The 19,245-nt window shown below is 38.9% G+C and overlaps 1 protein-coding gene across 1 annotated transcript in view; it reads left to right on the top strand.

Annotated features, from left to right (window-relative positions):
• Nucleotides 1–2,691: 2,691 nt before the first annotated feature.
• TTC39C (tetratricopeptide repeat domain 39C) overlaps nucleotides 2,692–19,245 on the top strand; it is a 40,948-nt gene continuing 24,394 nt past the window's right edge. Inside the window, exons 1-4 of the mRNA XM_054814181.1 lie at nucleotides 2,692–3,061; nucleotides 13,650–13,698; nucleotides 15,264–15,392; nucleotides 16,906–17,020. Coding sequence (XP_054670156.1) covers nucleotides 2,916–3,061; nucleotides 13,650–13,698; nucleotides 15,264–15,392; nucleotides 16,906–17,020 — 439 coding nt within the window. The 5' untranslated portion in view covers nucleotides 2,692–2,915. The remainder of the gene's footprint in view (nucleotides 3,062–13,649; nucleotides 13,699–15,263; nucleotides 15,393–16,905; nucleotides 17,021–19,245) is intronic.

Here is a 19,245-nt window from a genome sequence, read left to right as displayed (position 1 = left end):
TGATGAGTGCCTATCATGTTGATGATAGTATGCTACCAGGAATTAAAACAAGCAAAAAACCAACCAAGCAAAAAAAACCCCAACCAAAAACCAAACAACCCAAGATGTTTAGAGTGTTGGAAGACTGGGAAGTAAATACATGCTTTGATTAGCAAGTACAAGTCATCCATGTAGCTCTATTCACTGTAGTTTCCTCACTCTCTTGGCCATTTTTAGCAGGCTGAATCACCAGTACCACATCCTCCATGTGAATCAAACCAACTGTAACCCATCACAAGACCTCATCTGCTGTTATAGGGCAGGCAGGGACACTTACAGCCCTGCTGATTTCAAATCCAGTTCTGCAGGAAAATGTGATTCCAGAGCAGTTCACGACAATATAGGCACTATAAAACTGCTGCTGCTCAGCTGTTGAGTCAAACTGCAGATGTCATACTGCTTCACTACTGGTGTTTAAATGCATTACTTCTCTACTTGAGCAGCTGAAATGCAGTTTCATTCTGCCATTTTTTTTCTGTAGATTTATAGCTATGTTACTGGAGAGTTGATTTAGCTATTCATGTCCTGAGTTTCAAAATTAATAGCTAGCCATTGGATAGTTATGAAAGCATTTTTGACAAAAAAGAAATTATCAGTGCCAGCCCTGAGCAAGGTCTGGAGCAAGTGAGTGCTAGAAAGAAGATCTCAAAGAATTCTAGTTCCTTGTGCATGGGGCCAAATACCTGCAGAGAGCACACAGCCCAGCTATATTATTATTCAAACCTAGGGGCTAGGAAATAGGAGCCTAGCCTTGGAGAAATGGAACAGGTGTTTTGCAAAGGACTTGACTCTTCACTGCTCCTCAGAAATGGTACTCAGAGGTGGGAGTTAGCCTTCTCTATGATGAGTTCTCAAGGAATCCATAAGAAGATTCATTGCTTCTTGATTGAATTGATTACATATGACTAAGGGAAAGGATATTATAAACCACTTCACCATGAATCCCTGCCCGCAGAATCCTGCATGGGAGATAGCCTTACAGAAGTAATTTTTTCCATCTGGAATGCAGTGTCTTGCACACATCTGAAACAGAGAACAAAAGTGGTGAAACTGCAACCTGCAACTTTCTCCTAGTGAAACTGCTTGAATTTCTGGAGTCTAAATTTCACAAATAACCTGTGAATACATGGGAGAATGCATCATTCCCTGTTCACGCTGAGCTTACTTCCTACAAGCCCTTGAGGATTTCTAGGTTGCGTAGATCGTGCTGTTTTGGAGATATGCATTGTAACAGAAGGCATGTTCTCTTTAAACACCCCTCTGACTATCCAGCTCTGCTCAGTAAAAGTAAGATGGAGGGGCTGGGAATCAGCCAAATGGCCCCATTCTCACCTGACAGATTTCAGAAGCCTCCCAGCATTAGACAATCCTCACCTTTAAAAAAGTGTTGTCTCAAATACTCTGGTACAGAGTATTTCCTGAGGCAGCGGTAGCAATTCCCGTAAGATGTGTACAGAAATATTGCTACTGGATTCATAGGCAGACATGTTTTTTCCTGACAGGGAGGAGGGGTTGCTACTAAAAGTAGAGTGAGGTGCCCTTCTTGTGTATGCTCGCAAGGGGTGTGGGGGAGTCTGATCCTTAAATTTTCTGCAAAAACAGCTGTAGCACAGTCCAAGCTGACAGGAAGCAAGTCCAGTTGTAGGTAATAGCTTTTGTCTTCACCTAAATTTAAGTGCAGCAAAGAAAGCCTCCTGCAAAGGAGGGTGAAAACAATGTGGGTATATTTTCAATGTCTAGGTAGTTGGTTATTTTTGGGTTGGTATGGATACATTTATGCAAGTGTACTTTCTCACCCATCCTGTGTTTGGAAACACTTACCAGACTAGCCTGTATCTGAAACAAACTTGCAAAATACCGTTTTTTGCTGTTGGCATCAGGGGTAAATTCACGTTGCTGATAACAAAGGTAGGTGTCAAGAGTTAGCAAGTAAATTTCTAAACCCCCTACAGTTTCCCAGACTTGCACTGAGGAGGTCACAAAGTCACCGTTGTAGAAATGAGGAACTTCAGTCTCTGTGCTGGTGACCTCGGCCACTGACTAAAATCACTTTAATAAAACAAAAATCCCCCACTTCCCTGGAAAGGGAAAGCTGCATTATCAGGGGAGGACTTCATTACTTCACATCCAAGGCCCGGCTGCGGCCCCAGCTCCCACATCCCACCCGTGAAAAACCCAAGTGGGTTTTGCGAGAAGCCTCACGGCTGTGGAGAGCCCGCCTGGCGGGAGGGCGGCCGGCTGACAGCCCACCCACCCGTGCTGAGCGCACCAGGGCGGCGAGGAAAGGCACGCAGGCGGACGAAAGACACACCGAGGGGGGAAAAAACCTGAAGGGGGACAAACCAGGCCAGCTCCCGCCCATGTATTCCCTCAAAGCCGGGCATCAGCGCCCACCTCTCTCCCGCCGGGGCTGCTGTGCCTTCCCCGGTGCCAAAAGGACAGCATCCCCGGGCAGAGGACGAACAAGGGCGATTAAGAACTCGGCGAGGGCGGGGAACCAGCGCCATCTCCCACCCTGGCACCGCCAGCGGAGGAGCCCCCCCGCGGCCGTTACAACCCCCCGGCCCCTCGCCCGGCGGCCGCACCGCCCGCTCCCGCGCATGCGCAGTCCCCTCGGCGCCTGCGCGCTGGGGAGCGAGGCGGGTGCCGCTGCTTTTGGAGGGCTTGCGGGGCGCGAGGCGGCTGGCGCGTCGTTGCAGCGCGGGCGGGAGGGGGAGGAGCACGGCCCGGCAGCGGCGGACACCGCGTTCGCGCCTTCGCGGGCATCGCGCGCCCCCGGCTCCTCCCTCCGGGCACGCCGAGGTAGCACCGAGCCGCCCGGGTAGGTAGGTGAGAGGAGAGCCGAGCCGGCTGGGTCCTGCTGCCTCCTCATCGTCATGGCCGGCTCGGAGCAGCCGCCGCCGCGGCGGGAGGACGGAGAAGCGCCGCTGCCCATTGAAGACGCGGAGCTGGCGCTGGCCGGAATCAACATGCTGCTGAACAACGGCTTCCGCGAGTCCGACCAGCTCTTCAAGAAATACAGGTAAGCCCTGGCCGCCCCTTCCGACCGCTCCCCGGGCGCCTTCCCCCAGCGCAGCCCCGGGCGCCCTCCTCTGCCCGCCGGCGGCGGCCTGGCCTCCGCGCACCTGTCCCCGTCACCCACCTGCGCGGCCGCGCCGGCCCCGCTCTCTCCTCAGGCGGCCTCCCCAGGGTGGCGGCGCCCGCCCCTCCGAGCCCGACGGGCCGGCGGGCGGTGGGGCCGTGAGGCGCGCAGGGGCCCCGCACCCTGGGCAGGGGGGCTCGGCGCGGGCAGCCTCGCCCTGCCGGCTCTTCGGAGCGGGGAGGGTCGGCGCCTCGGTCTGCGCCCTCGCGGGGACGGGGCACGCGTGATTCGTCCTCGTGGCCGCAGGTGTGAAGCCTTGGATCCGCTTTGCGGGGTCTCCGCGGGGCCGCAAGGCAGCGGGTTGGGTTGGCGCGGGGGCGGCGTGTTGCTGCGGTGGGTGCCTGCAGCCTGTCGCCCTGTTGAAGGGGTGGGAAGGGCCGGGCAAGGGTTGGCGGGTCCCTCGGTGACATTGGCTGCGTTTCGCTAGCGTGAGTGAGTAAACACACACGTGCGCCTGAAGGCGTTTCCTGGGGGTTTTCGCTCCGATGATGCTCGTATGTGATCTGATGCTACTATGATTATGTTTAGGCTGCAAGGTTACCTTCATAATCCCTGCATACATCATGTCTAGGTTTGTCCGTTAAGTAGTCATCTGGTAGGAATGGCATTAACTTAACTGTTTGTGTAAGTCAGTCTTAAAGAAAAGATTGCCCATACCTGTCCTTGCTTTTCGTCTCAGATCTAATGCATTCCACACAAGCTTGAGCTGCTGTAATTGTGCATACCTTCTAAATAATTAATATGCGCTATACTGCTGTTGTCTGTATGATTAAAAAAGACTTTGACTTAAAATAGCACTTCATAGCAATGGTGTACTTATGTACTTAAATCTTATTTACAAAAAGGATGTTTGGAGGTAGAGTGACACAAATTCAGAAAACTCCCATTAATAATAATAGCATAACAACTTCACTGTGTACCTGCCACAGTCTAATATTAAACATGTCATTCTATCTTTAATATATACTGCTGTATTATGACAATACTGTTGTGTAGAACTAACTGGAGTATTGGAGGTGACAAATAAGGTCCCACTTCTGCATTCCTCACGTGCATAATCATTCATGTGAAGTTGCACCCTATGAGTTACTTCTTTCTTGAGTCTGTTGGAGTTGTCAATTCTTCTTAGTATCTAAGGAACCTGTAGGTTTTGGTTGTTTGTGTTTTGTATTTTTTTTTTTTAAGATGCCAGTTAAGGAATGCTTGATGAGGTTTCCTCTCCTCCACTTTTTGTTGTGTTGTGCCCTTGATTTCTCTCAGTAGTGTGAATCTGGAAGTAGTCTAGGAATTCTAAATGTGTGATGCTTTTTATATTGTATAGTAAAGCTAGGGAGTAAAATTGTTAAGATTCCTATTTTCAAAATGCAGTTTAATCCTCCCTTGAAAGAGTGAATAAATCTTCTGCAAATTGTTCTCTTGGTTATCTGGGTTTATTACTAAGGATTTCTTAAATGCGGAAAATTATCTTTTTTCCGCGTGTGGGCTTTTCTTTCTTTGATTTTTGTCAAGAGGTGCCTTTAAGTTCAGTGTTTTGCTTGATCTTGGCCTTTAAAAACTACCTGCAAGGAGTAAATAAGAATTCTGTCATTAGATTAAGTGTTTTTATGATTCATAATTTGATAATCTCTGTCTTAGTTTTTAAATGACTGTGAAAAATCCCCAGCCCTGTCTACCTCATCCCAAAATTCGTAGCAGGGTTCCTTTTGCTGTGAACTAATGGACCTTTATTGAATTGCAGATTAGCTGTATGTTGAAACTTTGCATTAGACGTAGGGAAGAAGATACAGGAAAGTATGCTCAACTTCCAATAAATTCAGACTTTGGAGACACATGCAGTGAGGTCCACTTTTTTTTTTCCCCAATGGTTTTTGGTTCTATACTTGTCTTGGATGTGTTCTTTCTACAAGGACTTAAGTAATGCTGTTATATGTTTCTTTGCATACAGCCTTAAAGGAGTATATTTTTGTTGGTGTATGCTTGAAATTACAAAATAGAACCCATCCTAAATGGGACTGCTAAGCCAAATGAGCAGCTTTTTGGAAGCCCTCCATAATTTAATATGGATGTTTGTAATTTGCAGCATTAGAGCTCAAAGATGTCTGATGAAATGCAGCTTTTTGAACTTCATGTAAGTGTATGTTGTCTGTGTTTCGAATGACCTTTCTTATAGAAAGTGTTAATTCTAGACTACTGCCTATGCAGGTAGTTTAGCTCTGTTTCAGAAGCTTGATGGTTACCAGATGAATCCCAGAAGTGAAGGGAGGAATGGAAATTTTCATCTTACAGAAACTCTTTAAGAACCTACAAGGCTATTTGGAAGCTCAATTACTCAGCAAAACTTCAGTTTTAACTATTTTAAGTGATGTGGCTAATGAAACTCTTTATTAGAAACTACTGGGTTTGCCTTTTATTACTTTAATTTTTTTCTTCATTTGCCACCTGAAGGATCTCGTGAAAAATTAATTCAAGTCAATACTGCTATCTTTATGGGATAGTAGAGAGTTTTGATGAGCCTAAGGACCGCTGTCATTCCAAAGCAGACTGGATCTGTTTCTTTCTTTACTATTCTGCATTTTTGCATCTTCCAGAAAGCTGGCTGATAAGCCCAAAATTAGTTATATTTGAAAGCTGGTCCTAATGCAGTCCTTGAGGAAACCAGGGTAGAAATTGCAGCTGTGTTTCATATGTGTAGCTTCAACAGTAAAGTCTTACCTTTGAAGAGCGGTGATCTTTGAAATCATTTGCTGTAGAACCATTGTTTCTGTGTTGGGCATGAGAGAATAATATTTTGTCTCTTTGTGTTCTAAATAGATACATATGAGCTCTAAACAACAAGTCATATGAACTGAACGTATCTGTTGTGTGTCAGATACAACATGTAGTTGGAACTGCATTGACTGTCACTGTAAAACAGTTCATGATTTGTCAGGTGTAGTTTGTGACTTGTTTTAAATTATATTTGAGGGAAGATATCAGAGGTTTTTTTTAAGTCCAGATCTTCCACCTGCTAGTGGTGACAACCTTCTGAACATGAATCAAATACCAACGGATATAATATTTTCATAAATCTGCAACAGACTGCACCACTGTTTTTAATGCTTGTAGCTGTGTCAGGTCCCCACAGTGCTAACTCATATTTGAAACTGACGGGTGTCAGCCTTTCTATTCAGCTTGAACAATGCTGACACCATCCCAGTTCTTATAGGTTTAAACTTTGAGTACCTGTGAAAGCTGCAAGAGACGTGGAGGTTAACCAAGGACATAGGCATTGGAGATGGAGTCTGCAGTCAGCCTGGGGGGTCGTGTCGTTTCGGTGACACTAGCAAAAAAGCTGGAATCAGAGTGTTCTTTTTCCCCTTCTAGCTTTGTGGATTCCTAAACATTTTAAAAAAGAAACTGTCAAAAGACCTTTTTTTTTTTTTGCCGATTCTTCACTTTTTAAGAGCATTTGCAATTCAAAAATTATTTTAAAACTTCCTCCAGCTAAGAGGAGAGAAGCCAGTGTCAAATAAAATTGGGAGCTTTTTAAAAGCTGAATGTTGACTCACAACATAAAGCATAAGATCAGGGATATTATCTTAAAAGAAATGCTAGTCTTCTGTCTCTTACCAGGGAAGCATTTGACTCTGCATGAATGACTCTTACTTCTGAGAAGGCTTGATAAAGCTTTCAACTTGCATCTGAATGAAAAGAGAAACAGTGCAAGATGGATAAGTAAAATGTATGTAATAAGGTCATATCAAAAGAAGGAAGTGAAGATGATGTAGAGGAAATGTAATTCTAAGACAAAATGTGTAAGGATGTAAAGAATGGGGGTCAGTGTAGGGAAACATGCTCTACAACCTGCTAGGGTAAAGAAGAACATGGAGAAGAATGGGAAGTTGGAGCAAATGGGAACATGAGAAAAAAACTTAGTATGCTTAGTTTAAAAACATGAAACTTTTAAAGTTATGTTACAGTATACATATTAACAGACATACATACTTCAGTAATGGACTAGAAATTCCATTGTGGGTAGGCGTTTGAACCTAATATTACCAATTTAAAACACTGTCTGTGGCTCAAAATACTTTTGACCCAAATACAAGTTGAGACAAGGTGACATTAAGCCAGCATTGATCAGCAGGTAGATTATGGCCCATGTGTAGGCAGTCTGACTGCTGTTGAAATTCTTGTTTATGAAGCTCAGCAAAGGAGCCTTAACTTTTGTTTTTATGTGATTTAGTAGATGTTTCAGTAGCTTCTCTAAAGATAAGGACAGCATGGTGGGAACTGACGTAAGTCAGGTGGGGGAAGGATGATGGCATCTTGATTGGCAGTGCGAGAGTAAGTCATGAGTGCCCTGGTAGCAACCCTGTGTGCTATTTATTGCGGCGATAGACAGGAGAGCAGCCGCTAGATGGATGTATAGAAAGGAGAGTTATGTATGAGGGGAAGTGATCTTCAGCAGCATTCTAAATGTGTACGTTAGGTAAGATTTCGTTTCTCAAGGCTAGGCAGAGCACATTATAGTAATAGTGATGCACATAAAGGCAGCATCAGTTTTCCAGTTATGTGAATAGTTTAGAAAGATTTTAACTGTTCTGCAGTTTAAATCTTCAAGGCCTGTGTACATAAAGATGATCACATTGAATGTGACATTTAGTTTTGTGGCCTTTGTGACAGAGACAGGTGGTGTCACCAAAAGAAGTGGTAAAAAGGGCAGAGGGAGGTTGAGAGATCTGTTTGGCTTATGGAGCAAAATCTGAAGGCTAGAAATCCATGGGAAGATGACAAAAAGCTAAACAAAAATCTGAGTTTATAATTCAGAAGGTAGAATTTGGATTTGGTGGAGATTGCAGAAGAGGTGTAATAGTAAGCAGATCTTATTTTAAAACTGAAGAAATTAACTCTGTGAAAGATACAGGTATTGTAAAGACTTTTTACTCTTGCTAGTGCACCCATTATTTGATCTATTATTTCTAATACGTTATTTCAGGCTATTGTGATGGGATGGATATATTTTTGTTTTAATATACTTTAGGAGCTCATAGATAATAAGAAGTTATGTGATGCCAGTTAAGCTGCTATAGTTTACCCTGGAAAGTAATTTTGGTTAGGTTAGCTGAACCTACAGTGGAAAAAGACTTGCAGAAGTCCATAATTCTTATGGATTAAGAGTTTGCAATTAGACAGTTAGTAGAAATCAGTTGTTATAACTAGCTTGTCTCTCAGCTTTGTTACTACTTTTCAAAGTAAAGGTGCAATTTAAAATGCTTCTTATAATTCCCAGTATTTTGATATTCTTGTGCATCTAAACTTAACAGCCTGAAGCTAAACCAAAACACCCCTGTTAATTGGTGTAAGGACAAAAACAAATCAGGTAAAAACTGGATGGGACAGGGCTACAGAGTTATTCTTTTTATATTCCTGGTTTTCCCTTTCAGTTGTGTATTTCTAGTGAAAATAGAAGTGTATGCTAAGAGCTCATTTAACAGTTAAAACAAATTTGGGCTGATTATGAAATATAGACTAAACCTAGATCTGACATTTGCATTTTTCAATGTCTGTCTTAATACTGTAGTTATTTCACAAAACTTATATTGCCTTAGCTATTTCATATACAAATATTGGATGAGATATGTACTTGAATAAAGATCTTATGTTTGTAGTCTCCCAAATAATTTATAGAATACAGTCTAGAATAATCTGTGATGGAATAATGACCAAAGGATTTGTATGGTTTTGCAGTAAATTCCTTACCTTTATATATAGGTTGTACGTATTTCTGCTTGTTTTAAAATACTCAGTAGCTGCTTCTATATTTATCTGTGAACATAGATGAATTCTTAATTTTTCGTTATGCTTTACTCTCCCACTTTGGAGGAAATAATTTTTTTTGTTTCAACTTGAGCATCACTATCAGTATGATGACTGCAGTTCTTAGTGGACTGTGGTTAAAATAGCAGTGTCTAGAAAAGCAAGGAGGAAAATGTTGGTGGGTTAATTTAAACCTGAGCTAGGCTGTAGTAGCGTTAGAAGCTGATGTGTTTGAAAGTAAAATACTATTGTGGAAATGGATGTAGAAAAAAGAAAATACTGAGAAGTGATTGATTTTTCTTTTGGTGTGCTTCAGTTCTGATTTATTTTTTATGGTAGAATTAGGCTGTATTATCTTAGCTGTATTACACCAAGGCTTAAAACTCCTGAATGTTATCATCATGTGTGAAAATGGGACACAGCAAACACCTTTTATTCTGAAAGTGAATTAACGTCTTAAAGATTACACCAGGAAATGAGGTGAATTAGTCAGGGTTTACTGGGAGAAGCAACATCTTGTATAATGCCAGTTTATATGCCTGGAAGAAAGGTCTACTTCAGTGCTCTTAAGCTTATGACTTCAATTTAGTTATACATAGCAACTTTATTGATATGTACAAACTGTTACTGTGGTATCTGTAGAAATGGTGTTAATAGCACACTTTCTTATAACAAAGGTATCTTCTGAGTCCTGGTCTGATAGGTGAGGTGCAAACAGTGTTTTACAAAATATGTCTGGAGACTGAATTTTTCTTCATCTTTGAGCTGATTAAAAGTCTTGAGATTTTCCTTTACTTAATGGAGGTTATTGCTTCAAAGTTGTTAGGACAACCTGGGTAGTGCAATGTCCCAGTGTTCATTTGTATTCAGTTCCATAACTCCTGTCAATGTCAATATGGCCAGTCAGTATTTTCTCAAGTGCTGCCTTTTTTTTTTTTTTTTTTGTATCTTAACAACTTTTTGGAATCTGTCAAAAGATGTAAAATCATGTCTGATGCTGAAGGTCACTTATAAGGAGTTTGAGCTGAGGGTTGTTTTTATGGAATTGTGCTTTTCTCAGAAACTTACTGTCATCAACAGTCATGCCTTAGTGTTTACTGGGATAGTACTGTGCCATTGCAAACTTTTTTCCTAGCTCTCAAGGAAAAGATAACCCTAAATTGTTGAAGAATTTATCAGTCAACATAATATCCACAAAGATGGAGCACTAAATGTGGTTGTGGTTTAAAATGGATTTTAAACACTGAAATTACCTTAAATGATCTTCCCTAAAGCTGCAACTATAGTCTCCATCCAGTGACTATGTAGCAATGTGGTACAAGTGTTCCTTATTTTGTTTAGTGATGACACAGACTCTGTGTGAGGAGCTCCTGCGGTACAGTTTTCATGTTTTGTTTGCCAAACTCCATGGTCTCAACAGAAGCATCTCCCAGACATGGTATAATATTATGTATTATGGTTTTTCGCTTCAGAGTCCTTATGTTCTACAGCCCATGTGCTGTAATGGCAATGTTTTTTAATAGATTGAGTGACTGAAAATTAAAAAGGACTAATCTGCAACATTTACCTCTAGTATTACAGCTAGTGATAATTTCAGAATAGAGTGATATGGCTCTCAAGGTTTTTGTTGTCTCGTCTTTGATTGTGGGGGATGAATTGTAAACAAAGTGAGCTGTGAGTGTCAGAGTGCAAGTGGGGAAGCAGTTTTGAAAGATCAGTTGAAAAGATAGATATTTATTTGGGAAAAAAGACTTCTCAGTTTTACTTGGACAAATATATGTAAAAATACTTGGACAAATTTTCATTGCTTGCAGTAAGTGCTTCAATATCTTTTGTAGTCTTGGAAGAGCAGTTGGCTCTCAGCTGTAACTACCTGCCTCATTTTTAAAAATTGTATTAAAATTTACCAAAAAGAAATATAAAGGCTTTCCAAATGTATATTTAAATGTTGATACCTTCAAATATATATATGTGCACATTTAAGAACACGTTCTTAAAGTCCCAAAGACAAAAGAAAACCAAATTTTTTAAAATGTTTGAATAGTATGCCCAAATTATTGTATATATTGAGCTGCTGAAACAGCATATATATGCTGTTTGAGTCTCTACTGTATTCCTGTTTATTCAGTTTTTATGGTTTTGCTCCCAAGCATGGCCATTATTCAAATTTCTCTACTTGAAAATACTGTTCCCATAGACAGAGAATCAGCTTACCTCTAAAGTTGATATATTTCATTTTTTTGTTTTTTAAAGCTTCAGTAACTTATTTCTACAACAGGAGGATCTTCTTTTATAAATTCATAGAAAATGTAAAGTAGTCTAGAACTTAAAATGTTTTCATATGCAACACTTTTACTATTTATTCTGTAATTCCACAATATTTGTTTTGTATTTATGTTTTGCTGATAAAACTCACATCTTTCTTGCCAAGTCCTAAGGAATGCCTGGATGCTACTGTCTTCTGAGAGCCAAATGCATATGTTGCTAAACTTATTTGATTTGCTTATGCACGTTTCACGGGGCGGGGGGATCTCAAAATCTTGGTCCTATTGTGCAAAATTTTAATAAGAGTGTAATACTTATCAAATTTACAAGTAAATTTTTTACAGATATTCATATGCTTAAATTTTAGTTATTCCATTAAAATAATTTACTTGGATCTGTGCATGGTAGCAAAGTAACATTTTCAACATGAATGGAAACTTAATATTCAAGAAATGTGTTCTAAGGATTTTATTGAGAAGTGCAAACCTAATTAGATATTTCTTATGTCATGTATTTTTATTTTTTCCGGCTATATGAAAAGACTGTTGTGGCTGAGTACTTTTAATTCACTCTGATAAATAATTTTTCTCTGACAACTTTCTGTTCTGAATGGCCTTCGGTATGAAAGATTGATTATTCAGAGATGCCTACCTGCTTGCTCCCCCCCACCCCTCCGAACTGCTTTCCTCTGACTGTGTAGATCTAAGGAAGCTCAAAAATGAAACATTTTGGTTTATTTTTGAGCTTCCTTGAAAGTATGATGTAAGTGCAACTTCATACACGAGGATATAAATGTAAAAAATTCTTGCACTGATCTTTTCTGCAGTTTTAGATCCATTGGGTGTTGATGATGCAATAGGTGTGACCTTGAAACATGTGGTGAAGGTTGTGTGCTGAGAAGTAGGGTGATAAGACTGGCTACTGAATGGGTGCCACACACCTCATGAGTTGAAAAGTGGATTATGAGATAGCCATGTACCCTCTGCAGCAAGAGTTCATACAGAAAGCACCAGCTGCAGTGAGTATAACTTGTGCAGCTGATTTCTACTGCTCTGTGTCACACAGCTGTTGGTAGAGAACAGTCCAGGTACTGAGTAGCAGAGGCATTTACTAGCAGCTGCTCTTGCTGGCCTGCCAACAAAGCAGAAAATACCTAACTTATTTTTCTTTTGAAAAGATAATGAAAAAATTTGGCAAGTTAAGTTGATCTCTTATTTATATGTATATCCACAATTGAACAATGTATATAGAAAGGGAAGATTTTTCTGTTTTAACTTGCTTTATCTTCCCAATTTTTCTTTCTTCTTGTTCATGTCCTTGCTTTTAGATATTTATGCTAAATCAAAAAGTGTGTGTGTGAATATTGATGACTACCTTTTTATTAAAAAAAAAACAAACCACAAACTCATATGGATTTACTACTGGAAATTTGTGTCGTAATAAACAATATACTACTATATCCATGTTTTTCAAGTGCCTGTCCTATTTTAAAGCTCTAATCTGATGCTTGCAGAATTGAGTTGGAAACAGCATAAGTACTACCCTATAGCAATATATGTACCTGTAGCATAAATGTTACCTTCTCTTATATAAGAACACTGACTTTCAGGATTTAACCTGGCGGCCCACCACTGAACAGTGTGGATCGGTGGTACCACTGAGATCCTGAAATATTTTTAAGTACCTTCTATATGACATTACTCGAGCTTCATGGTCTGTGTGACTACAGTTGTCCTGAAGCTTGAAACCTGTGCCATATATGATCAAGATTTTGCTTGCCTGCATTTTTTGATCTAGCAGTTGATTTCACCCTTTTGGAATATCCCTGCAAACAGAATAGGTGAAGCATCTTAAAACTATTCCACATAGTGTAGTAAGATATGCATTCTGGACTTGAAACAAAGCAGCTATAAAACCATAAGCCTTGAAAGAACTTGGTATTTCCAACAACTTATGTGGCATATGCATTTCTTTAAAATCTGGTAGATTAACTTAAATTCATGGGAACAGGGAAAAGTGGGAATCTCTTAATAAAACCAGTTAACATTTGTCTGCTAGGTCAAAACTGTAGTGTTGGATCACAAGAGAAGAGTAGAATTAGCAGATTTTAAGTTTTCTGTAGCTTTTAAATTTTTTTGATCTGTACTGAATGTCATTTCATGGCACTGGTTTCTCACAAAAAAAAAATTACAGCTTAATGCTTGACTTTTTTTTTTTTTAAGATATATGTCAATTTAATAAAAAGATGAAGCTTTTGGCTGTTTCCATTATACCTTGCAGAATGATATGTCTGTAACTTGATACAAAAACCCTAAGATTTATTCACAGATGTGTAAATGCAATATTGATCTTTGCGATAGGAAATATGTGCAAATATAGTAACTATACTTTGTTTTCTTTACAGAAACCATAGCCCATTAATGAGTTTTGGAGCCAGTTTTGTCAGTTTTTTGGTGAGTAGATAAGAGCAGAGAGTATACATCTCTTCTCTTGTGGTTAATGTTTGTATGTGCATATGTCTGTTCATAAGTGTGGATAATCTAATTTGTTTCTTTTTATGAGACTTAATTTTTTCAAAGTTTTAGATTAAATGTAGCTAGAAAACAAGTCATTATGTTATATAAAACTTGTTTACTCATGTGGTTTAAATAGAAAGTAAAGGTTCTCTGATTCAGCTTCTCAAATGTATGAAATATTTATGTGTTCCATTAAAAGAGCCATAATAAAACTCTCTCTTAAATGAGCACTAGAGGTATTATTAAAATAATACTCATAAATTCCACTTTCCTGATAGCTTTTGCTATTGAAAATTTCTCTGTCCATACTGCTGAGTGAAAGTTGTTAATTCAATCCATTCACACTTCTTCCTTTTTGAATATGTGAGAACGGAGAATATTAACTGATTAAAGAGTTATAATGAGCAAGTTAGGTCTGTTAAATGCTTTTCTTTTTCTCTTTTTTTTTTTTGTTAATGTATTAAAAATGAGAATGTAAAAACTGCGCAGGTATATTAGAAAATGTATGGATCTTGTTTTTTAGACTGTCCTTATTCTGACTTTGCTGCTTAATCTTAGATCTCACCAGAAATTATCTATGGTAATGTTCTTTTTAAAGAGAGAATTTATTATAATATGCCAGAAATAGGTAAGTTGTAAATGAAATTAATTTCAATTCTCTCTAGTGTCTGTAGACTATGCAATATAGAAAAATACATTGGCTAGGAAACCTCCTGGGGCATATGCTTGCTTTTAAGTCAATGGAGAGGAGAAAGGAAAGAGGGAGAATCTCTCAGGCTTGCTTATCTGAATTGATGCGCTGAACCAGTGTAACATCGCAGTGAAGCATCAGTGGCTCTTGAAAATATCTTGCTTAGCTACTGTTCTAAACATAGCATCAGCAGCACTTTGTGTGCCTGTGTCATTCAGAGCTTTCGTCTAATAAAGCATCAAGAAAAGAAGTTTCTTGTCCTGAAATTCTTTCTAAATTGGTTCAGCAGTAGTTGGAGTCGGATGCGGTTTTTTTCTTCCTACATATGTAGGAATTGTGGTTATTATTTTGTGTGATGCAGTAGCTGTTACTTGTTACTGACTTTGGAGGCCTATTATTTATGTGGATGGATTATATAAAAGCAGTATCTGCACAGATGCAAATTGTGCCTTACATAACAGTAACTGAAAATTAATTTAGATAATTTTTTCTTCCATTTAATGTAATGTGACAGCGCATTCAGTTTAACTGCATTTGAAGCTTTCAGACAAGGAGTTAGAACTTAGTATGTTCTGATTTGTCTTGAAATTTGTCTTTTGGTAAAACTCTCAAATTTCTAGTTTGTTTCTGTGTAGAAGTATGTGCACTGATGGGTGTGTCTTAATACTTTTTAAGAAAAAGTAAGTTTTATTGTCAAGTTTTTATGAAAACTTTTACTATCCTATAGCTTTTGTAGAAATAAAAATAGAAATAGAAAATTTTGTAGAAATAAAAATTTTTTTATCATTCAAATCTGTTTGGTTTTTGGTAGAATGCCATGATGACATTTGAAGAAGAGAAAATGCAACTGGCGTGTGATGACTTAAAGGCCACAGAGAAGCTTTGTGAAAGCGAAGAAGCTGGAGTTATAGAAACAATCAAGAATAAAATTAAAAAGAATGTAAGAACGTTATTTGTGAAAAACACAGAATTGTATATTGGATAAATATTTCTGGAAACTTTCTTTCTGTCCTTTTTGTATTTTGAATAGGTCATTTTTGATATGTGGAGTTGAGATTAATAATAAATTTAGAAGTTAAGTCAAATATTCTGCTTGCATTTCCTAATTATCATGAAATACTTGGGTAGTTATTCTTCTAAAGCAGTGGGTTGCATTGATATTAGTAATTATTTTCTTAACACCTCAAATTAGTGACCTACTAAAATTATTTCAGGAAGCTTGTAGCCTATCTAATTTCAGCTAACTTGAATTCATACATGCTCCAGTAATGTTCAAAAGTTGTGATGTTGAGGCTGCATAGTGCTGTGTGCCAGGCATATTCCTAGGGAATTTCCCTTCCTTTTTTTAGATTTTTCATTCTAAATAATGAAGGAAGAAAAAAGCATGCAGATTGAGAACTAGTTATAGTAGTAGTATAGAAATGTCCAGTGTGGCCTGCCTAGTGTGACAGAGCAGATCTACAGCAGAAATAGAAGCTGTTTCTTTTCAATATTTAGTTTACTCTGTAAAAAATATTGTACCTGACATGCTGTCCTGGTTTTGGCTGAAATAGAGTTAATTTTCTTTCTAGCAGCTGGTACAGTGCTGTGTTTTGGATTTAGGATGAGAATAATGTGGATAACACACTGATGTTTTTAGTTGTTGCCAAGCAGTCAAGGACTTTTCAGCTTTTCATACTGGCCTACCAATGAGAAGGCGGGAGGGGGTGCACAAGAAGTTGAGAGGGGACACAGCCAGGACAGCTGACCCAGACTGGCCAAAGGGATATTCCATACCATATGATGTCATGCTTCATATATAACTGGGTGGTGGGTTAGGAAGCAGTTTAGCTCAAGAGCTAGCTGAGTATTGGCTTCAGCAATTGTGCTGTGCATCACTTGTTTTGTATATTCTGTTGTTGTTGTTGTCGTCTTCCTTTTCTCTCCTATTAAACTGTCTTTATCTCAACCCACAAGTTTTCCCTTTTTTTTTTCTTTTCAGTTCTCTCCCTCATCCCACTGTAGGGGGGAGTGAGCAAACAGCTGTGTGGTTGTTTTAGCTGCCTGCTGGGTTAAACCATGACACATACTTAACTCTCTGCTCTTAAGAGGCACTGTATTTTCCCTGCCAATTGTCATATACGCCTTTCTGTGCTCTTCCTATCTAACATCTTTTGCTTGCACTTAGTAATAATCAAATGAAATTTAAATATGTTCTGAGTATTTCTATAATAATAAGAACAGTTGATAATAGTATATGTGTAAGATTTCCCTATTTATTAAGTAGGATCTTGCTTGATGACCTGTCAAAGGAATTTTAGCATAGTTTTGCACTTCAAATGCTGATTTAATTTAGTAGCAATACTACCACTTGCAGTTAATTTTGGAATTTTTAGTTTGTCAGATTTAGACTAGTATTCTATATTATCTTTGTTAACAGTTTTCTGTGCTCTGTGTTTGTGTATTCCAAACAGGTTGATGGACGAAAATCTACTCTATCCATGATAGATCGTCTACAAAGACAAATAATTGTAGCAGACTGTCAAGTCTACTTGGCTGTGCTCTCATTTGTAAAACAAGAGTTATCAGGTGTGCTGTGGCTTTAATGTTTAGATGTATTTTTTGCATGATATCTTTTTAATAAAGCTTGATCATAAAGTGGCAATATGACTCAGTAAAGAAGATTGTTTTGTTAGAAAGCACAGTTCCATTTGTAACATTCCAAGATTGGTACACTTGTACACACACGTATTGTTCTATCTTTGTGTAGGTAGTAGTATCATAAAATGAATTGGATTGCTACCGATAACAGCTCTCCGCTTTTTTCTTACCAATAATCATATTCAACTGATTCCCCTTAGATGGGTTGGAATCCTTTGCGTGTTCGCACAGAGGCATTTGAGGAATTAGTACAAAAATGGGTAGCATCTGTGTGCTTCGTGTGGCCTGCAAGATAAGAAGCTATCAACAGCTGAAGTCCAGGCCACTGGGAAAATCCTAATGTCCCGTATGCATTGTGTTCATGACAGCTCAGGGGGATGACAAACTGCCAGCGATAGTAATTTTAAATGAAGTGTGTTGATGATGGAACTGCTGAATCAGTTCTTATTATCTGGTCACCAAAGTGCATCCTCGCATGCCAAAGAAGTTAATCCTGTCGTGTTGAATACAAACCTCCTCATCTCCGTTGCAAAGCTGTTTCTAATATTCGCTTGCATTCTCAGATCTCTTGCATAATCTTAAAACATGCTTTCATCCATGAGTTTATAGAAAATATGGTCAAGGTCATATACAAAGTGACCGCTTTCCCAGGTTCTTACCAAATCAATGAACACCAAGAGATGGCAGTCAGACCAGATTGTCAGTGATAACCCTGCTGATCAGCTGAAAGGAATTGGGGAAATAAGATTTGGATTATTTAAAATAACACTAAGATCTTCAGTCAAGGACATAATGCTTTCTGTGATGTACAGACTTAGTTTGTTCCAAGCTGTGGTGTCAAGAATGGGGTTCTAGGTAGCAGAAATTCAGGGGGTATTTCTGACTGCTGTGTGTGTAGTGCCGCAGAAAGGTTTTCTTACTATTTTTTTGTGTGCAGTTCTGGGTTTTCATTTGGGGGGTGGGGGCCTTTTTGAAGCTTTTTTCTTATTTCAGTGTATTCTGCAGCTGCATAACTATGTTGGATGCTGTAACTGAGAATGGTGTCTGTTCCCTTTCTCTTTTTTGCTACTTAGAGAACTGAAGTGGGTAGCAGAGTACTGCAGAACATGCGGTATATTTGAATTACTCTATAGTGAGTAAAGAATATGCTTGAAATCTTTAGTTAAAATTTCAAGCAGTTAAATGCCACCTCAGTGACTGCTAGGTACTGCTGTTGCTGAACTGGTGGATCCATTATTTCAGTTTTTTTATTATATTATCTTTCTGATTATGTATAAACATCTTTTATTTTAATCATATTTCTGTACAGAAATAGCAAGCAGATTATTGAAGTGACTGTAATTTCAAAAAGAAATGCATTCCTCAGAGCAGATAAATATTTCTGATCAGTGGATGGGTGAAAAATTTCTTGTGTTTTTCTTCCTGGAACAGTTTGACAAGAAGCATATGATGACATGCAAGCTGCTTTCTCGTATGCCTAACACATTTTAGATTTTCCTTTCCACCCTCATGGATGTATTAGAACTAGCTTCATCATAAAGACAGTAACACAGCAACTTATATTTGTTTCCCACAGCAATATTGAACTACCTTTTCTTGATATTTACCACTGCTGTCACGGGTCTAACTACTTTCAGAAGTTCATGCTGGGAAATCAGCTCAGCGATTGGGCTTGATTGAATTTTTATGTTTAAAAAGTCAGAAATTAATAATTTCCATTTATTAGACTGTTTTACCTTGACACAGCAAATCTATTAGGGTTATGCTGTCTTAGTGAACTGTTCCTGACAGCACACTAATGGAAGTAAAGCCTAAAACTATATTTTTCTTCTACATCATATCCTTTCCATTTGATGCATGCATCAGAACACAGTAGTTAGCAGAAACACTACCTGCAGGATAAGTAAAATGTGGGGTTTTCCTTATTTGTCTGCTGCATTGCTATGCATAGTTGTATGAGCATTCATCTTGTGGTGAACCACATCACTTTTAAAACAGCCTGTGCAGACAAGAACTGACCTAATTGCTTAAAATTAATGTTAGTCTTTTAATACAGCTGAATCATGGCAGGGGTTCACATTTTTTATTGTAACACTTCAATATGAAGCTCAAGATAGAGGATTAATTTTTTTTTTAATACTTTAAGTTCATGT

This window comes from Grus americana, chromosome 2 (assembly GCF_028858705.1).
Source record: "Grus americana isolate bGruAme1 chromosome 2, bGruAme1.mat, whole genome shotgun sequence".
Taxonomy (NCBI): domain Eukaryota; kingdom Metazoa; phylum Chordata; class Aves; order Gruiformes; family Gruidae; genus Grus; species Grus americana.
This window is presented reverse-complemented; position numbering and strand designations above follow the sequence as displayed.